This window comes from Paramisgurnus dabryanus, chromosome 8 (assembly GCF_030506205.2).
Source record: "Paramisgurnus dabryanus chromosome 8, PD_genome_1.1, whole genome shotgun sequence".
NCBI classification, from domain to species: Eukaryota; Metazoa; Chordata; class Actinopteri; order Cypriniformes; family Cobitidae; genus Paramisgurnus; species Paramisgurnus dabryanus.
Genome location: NC_133344.1, coordinates 3,876,396 through 3,888,679, shown reverse-complemented (window position 1 = coordinate 3,888,679; position 12,284 = coordinate 3,876,396). Strand labels below are relative to the sequence as shown.

Below are 12,284 nucleotides of genomic sequence, written 5' to 3'. Positions count from 1 at the left end.
CTAGAATTATTCAAGGAGATTGATTCTTTTAACTTCCTTTAAAGTTTGATCAGTTGTGCATAATGACATGTGCAACAAATGGATATAGGGTGTCAAACTCATAGATTTGCAATATTTAAAATCAGACACTATTTTTAAAATATTTGGGGTCAACCTCTGTGACAGCTTTAAAGGGACACTTCACCCATTTGCATTAAGCTTTGTATAGTTAGAACTCCAGTCATGTTTTTGAATGGTCATGCATCATTTCCTCAGTTGCCGCTGAGACTGGAGAAATACAGATTTCAGTGTTGCACATCCTTCTTTCAATGATGTAAAAATCATCATTTTGCATCATTGAAAGAAGGAAGTGCAATGTCTTTGTTGAGGGAATGAGACTACAAACACCCCTTTTCTCTGTCAAATAGGCACCAAATTCTAAATGTATGTTACATTTCGACTACAAATATAACACTTTCAATAAAGATTAATGTTTCTACGGGTGAAATGCTCTTTTAAAGCTGAAACTTATCAAATCCTATCAGAGGTCCAGAATGTCATTGAAACACACCAGTGGCTTTGCTGTCATCAGTATTAAACATGTTACCCCTCGAAGTACCCCTCCCCACAGAGCCCCCCCCCCACATAACAAATCCCAATTTAACCCCTGTGTATTAACAGTATGTATTTATATGTAATTTAATTTGATTCATTACATTCATTTAGATCAGGTAAATTTTGTAGTGCTTCTCACAACACATTTTAAATCAAAACAACTTATCAGCAAATACATGTTTCATGTTATAATCAGCAAGTTTATCAGTCAGGGTTTCAAAGTAATGTGCATATGGGAATATTATACAGCTATAAGATGAAACACTATGTGGTTAGTTAACAACTAACTAACAGCAACATTGACTGGGTTTTACCCAGATAGCACAGGTACGTCTGTGAGATGTCTGGTAAAGATCTGGAGATCTGGAATACATCTGGTGTGTAAAAACATCTTATAAAGGAAAAGAGCTGCTTTACATACATTCTAAATCAAAAACGTCTTGCAGACATCTTCAATATGTCTATATGACATCTTTAAGGAGACGTCTCACAGACGTATTGCAGATGAGAAAACAATTTAAATAAGACATCTTGCAGATGTAAACGCAGACATCAAATAGACGTCTCCGAGATGTATGTGTGCTATGCTATAAGGGTCTGAATGCACTGACAGAGGGCCCCTCACAAAGCTTTGCTTAGGGCCCCCCAGCATCTAGGACCGGCACTGTTTAGGAGTGACACGCCCATTATTTTTAGGAGTTGCTCCTAAATTCGCCAGTTAGGAGCTACTTTTAGCCTTAAAATTCTTTTTGAATACGGCCCCAGTTTTATAAAACATTTATGTTTCTTAACATAAGAGTGAAAGTCACTTACCACCTTAAGGATACGAAAAATAACACATTTAAACCAAATTAGGTGATGCAAAAATAAGTACACCCTACAAAAATTATTTATAAAAAAGCTATCTAATATTTTGTATGTCCTCCATCCTTTTTTTTTTTAAACAGCACTAATTCTTCTAGACATTGAATAAACAAGTTGACAACATACAGTTACATCTTTAATTCTCCATTCTTGAACAATGACCTCTTTCAGATCCTGGATGGAAAATGACGTTCTGCTTGTCTTTTCAGAACTCCCCAGACCTCAACCTGGGATGGGGTCTGAATCACTTTTACCCTATGCTTCTTTTAAAATGAATTAGTGACCTTAGATGTGTGTTTTGGGTCACAATCATGTTAAAAGATTGCCTGGTGACCAAGGGCACAGAATGATGATAGCAACTTCTCTTTAAGTATTTCACAGTACATCTGTGTATTCATGATGCCGTCTATAAAATTAAACTCTCGGACACCTGCAGCACTCATGCAAGCCCCAAGGAGAGCACTGCCACCATCATGCTTTACTTTTGGTACCATGCATTTTTTATTTTACTTCTCACCCTTGCCACACCATATAGTTTGGAACATCTCAGAACCACAAAGATTAATCTTTGTCTCATTACTCAAAAGTATAGAGAGTTAGAGACCCAATAGTCTTTACCTTTTTCAATATAAGCTCTAGCAAAAGGCTTTTTGTGCATTGGCTTTACCAGTGGCTTCATCTGTGGATGACAGCCATGCATGCCTCTCTTTTGCACCATACCTCCGTCGTGTTGTGTCACAGGATTCAGGAAACACCACAGATTGACTTTCTAATGATTTAGCCAACTGTGCTGAACTTGCATGATGATTTTTTTCAACATCCCTCATCACAAAACACTCTTGATAAGGTGTTAACTTCTTACACCCTGAAGCTATTTTGGGGATTTTTGCCTGGATTTGGCCTACCCAATTTCAAAAGCATCCCATACCCACATGCAGAGGTTTACATACAAAAGTTTGGTATCATTTTACAGGTAACCCTTTGAAATTACATAAAACACTGTTGAAAGTGGTAAACATGGTTGTATGTGATATCAGTCCTCTAATAAACACAAAAATAAATAGGCGCTTTTTGATGTTTTTTTCTAAAGTTTTTATTTGAAAGTATATAACTCTGGCGCTGGGTATCTCAGGTCCCTGCAGACAGTTTTGTTTGATTCCAGCAATTGTCAGCTACCAGAGGAAAAAGGAATTTTTTCTCTATCATAATCTATGCAAAAGTTATTTTACTCCAACTGAAGGGAGGAATAATACCCTTTTTGTATACAATTTCTGCCTAAAAACATTTGAAGTGTCCCCATAACCACATACAGTGGAATAAATGTAATTTCTTTATATCATTTTAAAGAAAACCCTTTGAAGTTTCATAAAAAGCTGCTGTTTGTGACAAATATTGTTATTTATGTTGTTTTTCATATGATGAAACACCAAATTTTCTTTTTTATGTTGAAAATACTGTCTTTGATAGTGTATAACTCTGGTTCTGGGTGCTCTAGCAGACTGCAGACAGTTCTGGTTGTTACCAGCAGCAGACAGTAAACAACCAAAAAAAGAATGAACTCTTTAGCATGTCGCATTCAAAAGTTATTCTCATTTTACTAAAGGGTGTGAAAATACATTTTTCATATAAATATTAATTTTTTGTTTTGCACATATAATAAATAGCAAGGGAATATATATGCACACAACCAAAGAAAATGCTGTGAATGGACTCATTGTTTAGAGTAGGACCTAAAATAAAAGATGGTGTATCATTTGTGGCTATATGTGCTATCTGAGGCAGTCCACACTCAAGTTTCCCATATGTTTACAAAAGACCATTTTTTACCTTATTATTCATTCGATGATTGTTGGATATGTGTTGATATTAGAACAAAAATAACGCTGTAGCCTTATTCCTGAGAGTGAGAGCTTTCATTTGATATAAGACTTGCCCATGTTTGTCATTTTTGAAAAATATGAAATATGTAAATATTAAATGATATAATAAAATATTGGGGGGGTGATAGTGTAAATTAAGTGTAAATAACTTTCTTACAGTAAAAGATGTGTCAAAGTGCATATCTGCAGAAAGTAGAGACTCTAAGCTTTCAAACAGTATCTCATATGTGTTACTGGGGTCCATGACGGAGCATCAAAGATTAAAAGAATATTTTATATTAAGTCAAAATACGAAATTCTGGACCCGGGACAGGGTCCTCAGGGTTGAAGAGGTTTTTAACTTCAGTAAACGTCCTGGAGATCGCAGAGAGCTTCTCACAAGTCCCTCCTTTTTTAATTTTTGATCCCTTTTGTGCCATCTTCCACATTCAAGAACCTAGGTGTGATGTTCGACAGTAATCTATCCTTTGATGCATTCTTTCATCTTAGAAATATCAAAAAATATGCGATATGCTGGCTGCATCAGATGCTGAGAAGCTTATCCATGTTTTTATGAACTCAAGAATAGACTATTGTAACTCGTTACTCGGAGGGTGTCACGCAAATCAGGTAAACAAGTTACAGATGGTTCAAAACACCGCGGCAGGAGTGCTTACTTGATCTAAGAAGTATGACCACATAAGCCCAATTTTGGCATCTTAACACTGGTTGCCAGTTAAATATTGCATACATTTTAAAATATTGCTAATCACCTATAAAGCCTTAAACGGCCTAGCACCTTCATATCTTCGAGAATTTCTATCAGAATACAATCCATCACATACACTGTGGTCACAAAAATCTAGTCACTTAATTATCCCTAGGATATCAAAAGGTTGGATAATCCTTTTCCTACTTAGCCCCTAAGCTCTGGAATGATTTACCAAAAAATGTCTAAACTAAAGACATTTCTCTTTAACAAAGCATTCTCAACATGTCCGGAACCGAGCAGATATTCAACCACTATACTGTCTTTACATACACTTGCATCACATGTACAGTACAGCCCCTACGCTAATGGGATTTTGTTTCTCATTCCCTGTCTCATCCTCGATCCTGACAACACTGAGACTAAGGGTCTTTTCACACTGACACGGTTTAGGTTGGCCCAAATGAGCTTTTGGTCCTAGTACGGTTTGTTTGTGTCAGTGTGAACTAGGGCTGGGCGATAATTCGATAATTATAATTTTATCGATATAACTTCCCCTCGATAAAACGATAATGACAGTTCGATAAGGGATCGATAATGTTTACGTAATATGCGTAATACCACGCCCTATGCGTAAAGCAGCGCAGGTATTTTGCAGACTACACTTCCTGGTGCTGCACGTGCGCTTGGTTTACGGTCACAGTTAAGACTTGGAGGAGTGAGAAAAATGAGCGACAGTGAAGAAAATGCAGCGAAGGACACAGACATTGTTGACAAGAAAGGTCACTCAACTTCAGTAGTCTGGAGATATTTTGGTTTTTTGCAATCTGACACAAAACAGAGCAGCGTGCACTGCAAACTGTGCAGACGGCTCGTGCCATCAAAAACAGGTAACACCACAAACCTGTTTCATCATTTAAAACAACGTCACCCTTCAGAATACGAAGATGCTAAAAAATTACAGTCGAAATTTCAAACAAGTGTTGGTAAACGTGGACCATCAACAAGCACCAGCGCAACTAATGTTACCCAGCAAAGTCTCATGTCCTCATTTTCCAAAGCCGTGCCTTACGAAAAAAAATCGAAAAGACACGGAGACATCACAAAAGCAGTTGCATATTGCATTGCAAAAGACATGCTTCCCATTAGCCTTGTCGAAAATGAGGGATTTAAAAATCTTATGCGCGTTCTGGACCCCAGATACGAGCTGCCGGGCCGAAAACATTTCTCGCAAACAGCGCTTCTCCGACTGTATACGGAGTGTAGGGAGACGCTAGAACAGCAGCTGCATAATGTACAATTCTTCGCCACTACTTCGGATATATGGTCCAGTCGCACATCGGAGCCTTATCTGAGCCTCACGGTTCATTTTGTTGACGAAGACTGGAATCTTCAGAGCAAATGCCTTCAAACTGCTTACTGTCCTGAAGACCATACGGGTGAAGTTATTGCACAAGGAATGATTGAAGCACTCGCCTCCTGGGAGCTAAGTGAAAACAAACAAGTATGTATCACAACTGATAGTGGTACAAACATGGTAAAAGCAGCATCACTGAACAAATGGACACGACTTCAGTGTTTTGGACATCGACTACACTTGGCTATTGGTAAGTTTTAGTCTCTGTTTTCCATGTAATAACAAAATAGCTAATTATGACTACCACAATGATAATTTTTTTTAAACAATTAAATATTTTATTAGTCATTTGTTAAACGTTAATGATTACAAGCACGAAACTGATGCATGATAACAATATTTGAATATTCATAATTTGGCCTAAATATTTCACGTGATAGTAATGTAATGATGCTGATAAAAATTGTAAAATAATAAAACCAATACATTTTAGTCTGTTTTTCTTAGATTTAAAATTGTTATGACCATGTATACTTAAAAAATATTTTTTTTCTCAGAGAGGGCAGGGAAGGACAAGAGAGTGGAACGCGCTGTTGGACTTTGTAAAAAAATTGTGTCTGCCTTCTCTTTCTCTTGGAAAAAAAGAGAGACCTTGCGACTGCTCAAGAAGAACTTAAACTGCCCAGACACAAGATGGTGACAGAATCACCTACCAGGTGGGGTTCACGTCAAAAGATGGTGGCAAGGGTGATTGAGCAGCACAAGGCTATCAGTCAGGTTCTCACTGCTGACAAGAAAACCAGACACTTGTTGCCCACCTGGCAGGACATTGATGTGTTAGAGTCAATAAATGAAGCCTTGAAACCACTTCTTGAGTTCACAGATTCCCTGTCTGGTGAATCTTATGTGAGTGTGTCCTACCTTAAGCCTGTGTTGCACCTCTTCAGAACAGAGGTCCTGAAACATTCTGATGATGACACACAGCTCACAAAGGACATAAAGACAATGGTCACAGAATATCTCACTGAGAAGTATGATGATAAGATAACAGACGAACTGCTTGATATGGCATCCTTAGTTGATCCACGCTTCAAGACTCGATATATCAGGCCAGACAAGATTGTGGCAATCAAAACAAGAGCAGTGTCTGAGATTCTGAATATGGAAGGAGACCCAGGCCCATCTACTTCACAGGCTTCATACAGAACAGAATAGGGAGAGGGGGGAGCTGCTGCAGCTGTTCCTGCCAAGAAGCAGAGGAAGTCTCTTGGCAGTTTTCTTAAGAGGCCATCCCCCAGCAACACAGGACTCACTGACATGCAGGTAGTGGAGGGGGAGCTGGAACACTACCTCATGGCTCCAGATGCAGACAGTGAAACAGAACCCCTGGATTGGTGGAAGATGCATAACAAAAATTTCCCAAAAGTAAGCCAACTAGCAAGGCGTTATTTGTGTATCCCTGCTACCAGCTCCCCTTCTGAGAGGCTTTTTAGCACAGGAGGAAACATTGTGACCTGTCATAGGGCAGCTTTAAAACCTGAGACTGTAGACAGACTTGTCTTTCTTGCACGTAACTTGTAGTTGTATAGTAATGTCTTTCGTTGTTTAAAACATGAACAGTAAATGCTGACCATGGTTAAGACTGTTCTTTTGTTTATTTATTTTATTTATTTATTTAGTCAGACAGACAGCCAAAACAGCTTACAAAATGTTTCAAATCAGCTGTACGAAGGGATTGGCATGCTGAAAATAGTTTCTCTTATTTTTGTGTTTTTTTAACATATGTTTAAAAGCACTTTAACTTTAAATTTGCACTGATGTTGATGTTACAAGTGTTAAAGTTCTTAAGTTTTCTATAAAGATATTTTACACTCTATTAATAATGTTGTTTCATTTTACTAGTAAAAATCTGTATTCTACCTCAATTCATCACTTGTTTGAAAAGTATTTGTCATGTTCTGACAATAAAAAGTAGTTTAAAACCATAATAAACTGTCTGGTTTTTACAACTTTTATTCAGGAGCAAAAATCTGCCGTTAAATTTGACAGGAATAAAGATTTGTCATTTATCATGATAATTATCGTTATCGACTGATATGGGTGGGAAATTCTCGATAATTTTTTTTGCCATATCGCCCAGCCCTAGTGTGAACTGTGAACACAACAGCAGCACTTTGGTGCGCACTAAACGGCTGCTCCGAGACTGCTCTTAACAAGTGGTCTCAGAGCAGCTGTTGCCAAACTCTGGTGCAACCCATTTGGTGGTGTGAATGCTGCTTGACCTCAGGCTGAATCAAATACAGGAAGTTCCCCACATGTTTGAGCCACTGGGCTTCCATTGTTACGTGAGCCGGGTGTTATATTGTGGCTTAACAACAAACAAGGCAATCTTGGTCCGTCGCAGAGTTTCACTGTCTCCTGGAGGTTTGAGCTGATGATTTATAAATGCACAACTGTCCTCCACACACAAAAATAGTAACATTTATTAGATTTTTAGCAAACGGCTCCGTGAGAAGGGCTTTAATAGAACAGTTGCGCAATTTCACGTTAAAGCAAAGATACTTTACTAAGACGTGAATCGTTTATTTCCACATCTTGCTAGCTTTGCTCTTCGTGTCAGGCTGGTCATGGAAACATGTGGGCGGTGGTCATGGGGGTAGAGCGGGTGGCACAGTGCCTCAGTGGTAAGCACTGTTGCCTCACAGCAAGAAGGTCCCTGGTTCGAGCCCAAGCTAGGGCCTTTCTGTGAGGAGTTTGCATGTTCTCCCTGTGTCAGCGTGGGTTTATTCTGGGTACTGCGGTTTCCTCCCACAGGCCAAAAACATGTAAGTTAGGCAAATTCAAGATGCTAGATTGTCCCTCCCCCAACCTTTGGATGGATCAACGTCTGAATAAAACTTGTGTGTGGATTGACTGGTTCTAACCATAAATATAGCCGTAGATGCTGGAATGGCGTAAAGAAATAAAGGAAGAAGAACTAGTCGCCATGGGGTAGAGCTGTCAGGGATCAATGACAGGGCTGACAGTTGTCACATGGTGTTCAGTGCAGCGTTTCGAGTATGGTAAAAACAACATATGTGAACAAGAACCGCACTAATTGAAAAATAATACAATGTAATTTGTGTGCTCTGAAGCTGCACCACGGTGTTTGTTTTTCACATCACACCAGACCCAGTTCCTGCTGCTGTGAAGTTCATCACACCACTGACATACTGGCCTTTTTTAACCATGGAGAACCCAAGAACCATTCTATTAGCATCAATTTACATTGGGCAAATTTGACCCAGGGGTTCTCCAGGGTTAAAGGGACAATCCCCTTTTTTGAAAATAGGCTCATTTTCCAGCTCCCCTAGAGTTAAACATTTGATTTTTACCGTTTTGAAATCCATTCAGCCGATCTCCGGGTCTGGCGTTACCACTTTTTAACATAGTTTAGCACAATACATTGAATCTGATTAGACCATTAGCGTTGCACTAAAAATAATCAAAGAGTTTTGATATTTTTCCTATTTTAACTTGCCTGTTCTGTAGTTACATTGTGTACTAAGACCAACGTAAAATTAAAAGATTTGATATATATATCTTTTTTCACATTTTTTATGTGTTTTTTTCCCCTGCTGTTTTAATCTAAAGATGATTTAAAGCAATTAAACAATTATGAAAAGCGCTAAATAAATAAAATTTAATTGAAATGACAGTAATGTTTTTGTGAGGTATGTTTGTAAAAGCAAATTAATCTCCTAATATAACTAAGACCTAGTCCTGTCTTAATCTGAACCCTCTCTGAGAAATTGCCCCTTAATGTCAATACACAAAAGCGTTGAAAATGTACAACCTCACATCAAAGTTGACATGTTTACTAACAAATTTTTAATATAACTTTTAATTATGTTTTGCCAGGAGTATCGTTTCTTTTGGAGTGGATGAGAAATGTATTATTTGTTTCATAATGACAGTTTTCAGTTTATGTTCTGTTACTATGTTCATCATTTCACATTATTACAGGTTGAGTGATTGTAATATCACAGATGAAGGTTGTGTTGCTCTGACTTCAGCTCTGAGATCAAACCCATCACATCTGACACATCTGGATCTGTCTGATAATAATCTAAGAGATTCAGGAGTGAAGCTGATCTCTGATGTACTGAAGAATCCTGACTGTAAACTGGAGATACTGAAGTAAGATTGTGGTCTGATTTTATCAAACTGTATTTCAGATTATCAAACAAAATTTACTGTAATGTAAATGAAGTAGATTTAATTTAACATTACAGCACTTTTACAGAACCACACTTATTTAAAGTTACAAACACAAAACATTAAAATTGTAAATATGATAAGTAAAAATCATCCAGATAGAAATATTTAAGGTCACATTCTTTCTGATCCCTTTTTTAAACCTTAGTATGTAATGTTGCTGTTAGAGCATAACTAAGAGCTGCAAAATGGTAAAGTTCAAAGTTCACTGCCAGGCGATATATTTTCTGTCTGAGCCTTCAGCGAACGGCGGCTTTGGACTACACCCCTCTACTTCCCGTTTAAATGACATGAAAGTAACCCTACAGTCACGTTAGCTACAAAAGTGAGCGACACGCATTCGCTTGATGGGCGTTCCTTGGCCAGTATCTAAAAGCGGTATCAAAAGTCACTTTAGTCGCGTCCGCATTCAGGATGAGTGCTTACGCAGCCTACGGAGGCTACTCTGCTGCTGCTCTATGCCCCCGCCCTCCGAATTTGTCATACGTCACTAAGAAGAGTGCGTACACTACGCTAATACTCTCTCCTGAATACAGAGAAGTCTAAGATGGCGGCGCCACCGGAAGCTAGTTAATTACGTTAATAAAATGTTAAATATGGATATTTCTACAACAACACCGCACGGATTACCCTCAGAAGACCTTTGTTTATCATCCTGGAGCCGTTTGGATTTAATTTGTGAAGGATGGACGCACTTTTTTTGCACTTGAAGGTCGTGGACTATGGGTGGACCCCGTAACATTACATTTAATCAACTGAAAGATCTAAAATATTTTCTAAAATATCCGAAAATGTGTTTGTCTGAAAAACGATGGACACATGCAACTCGAACAGCTTGGGGGTGAGTAAATCATGGGTTTAATATCGTTTTTGGCCGAACTATCCTTTTAAAAATGCCTGTCTGAAATCAGTTCTGAATTGCAAGGCTGTGATTCTGTGTTTCATGCAGCTTGTGCGTATACTACGGCATTTGGTCAGTAGGAAGTCCTTATCAGTCTAAAATCATTATGAGTCTGAGTCGTTTATAACGTGCATTTAAAAAAACAACACTCGTTAAACAAAATCATTCATAATATTCTTTATTATCATGAAAATACCTGAAACAATTTGAAGAACAGCTATATAAATATTCTTCCAGACATTTCCTGGAATAGCGTTTGTAATGCTACCTCTTCTGTGGCGCAAACAGAGTTTCTGCAAGAGAGCGCCCCCTGGCTTTTGGATGTGCCGAGATGTCACCGTAATTCATTAAAATGCAATGATTGAGAAAACACGCATTTGCACGATTAATCGTTACAGCCCTAATCGTAAGAGTAAACAAATTGTTGATTATCCACAAAAAGCATATACTAGTATCAGATTAGTTTAGCGGACATTCGATATCATAGCAACCAAAAAGCGTCCGCTAACACTGCCAAGCAAGCGGTCAGCGTCTGCGTTTTTAGCCATGTTTAAATACTTTAGTGTACAGTGCACTGAAATAATTAAGCATTTTCAGTTATTTTAATGGTTTGTTAGCAGAAGACAGGTTGTCTTAATAAACTATCAGTTAGCAACAAGATTATGTTTTTTGAACCGGACAGCGTCATACACGTCTCCTGATGCTGCTGTGCACACCCCTACTGTCGACACGACGTCTCATTCCCTCCATCAGGGAATCGTGGTTACAGTCCCCCCCCCCAGTTTTGTACAGTTGACAATTTGATCTCTGTGTGAACAAACTGTGTGTCTCTGTTTTCTACAGGTTGAGTGATTGTAATATCACAGATGAAGGTTGTGTTGCTCTGACTTCAGCTCTGAGATCAAACCCATCACACATTAGAGATCTAGATCTGTCTGTGAATTATAAACTAAGAGATTCAGGAGTGAAGCTGATCTCTGATATACTGAAGAATCCTGACTGTAAACTGGAGATACTGCAGTAAGATTGTGATTATATGAAAATCACATATAGATTACATTTTCGTTGTATGTCTCTTTAAAATTACAATAAAAGATGAATTGAATAGTGAGACTCTATAGCAGTGGTCGCCAACACGTCAATTGCGGTCGACTGGTCGATCTTTGACACTGCCCCTGTAGATCTCGCAAGTAAGAGAAAAAATAAGTTGGTCCAGGCCCAGACCATAAGGATCACCGGAACAATCTTGCAATCATGCCAAGAATGTTAAGAACTTTGTCAATCAATGTTTTTTCCCCTCATTTTGAAAACATAAATTAAAACAATAAATATGAGTTTTCTTGGCATTTGAAAATTGGATCAATGCATTTTATGTCATTCAAATATAATTAGCCTAAATTAAACACATCAAGTTGGAGGTTCAGTCCAGGCCCTTTAAAAGGGTAGATCTTTCCTTTCTTTAAGGCAGAGGTTAGGGATCGTGACCACTGCTCTATAGAGATCATAACAACTGTAATGGATTTATAGGATTTTATTCTCAGTCATGTATTTGATAATTGAAGATTATTTTATTCATCACAACACTTAAGAGTTAAACATAACTTTACTGAGAATCACAAACATAAAATAATAAAATTGAATGTTTAAATATAAACCAAAATCATTCAGAAAGACAAATAAAAGAGAAAATGTTATAATGTGTGATTCGAGGAATCAATAGTTAATTTACTGATAAATCTTACA

At 37.9% G+C, this 12,284-nt stretch overlaps 2 protein-coding genes across 2 annotated transcripts in view; one reads left to right on the top strand and one right to left on the bottom strand.

The window, feature by feature from the left end:
• LOC135771698 (uncharacterized) overlaps positions 1–12,284 on the bottom strand; it is a 232,922-nt gene that overhangs the window by 18,927 nt on the left and 201,711 nt on the right. The gene's annotated exons all lie outside the window — the stretch shown is intronic.
• LOC135771672 (uncharacterized) overlaps positions 1–12,284 on the top strand; it is a 62,682-nt gene that overhangs the window by 6,089 nt on the left and 44,309 nt on the right. The window contains exons 6-8 of the mRNA XM_073815428.1: positions 2,414–2,419; positions 9,397–9,562; positions 11,385–11,561. Coding sequence (XP_073671529.1) covers positions 2,414–2,419; positions 9,397–9,562; positions 11,385–11,561 — 349 coding nt within the window. The remainder of the gene's footprint in view (positions 1–2,413; positions 2,420–9,396; positions 9,563–11,384; positions 11,562–12,284) is intronic.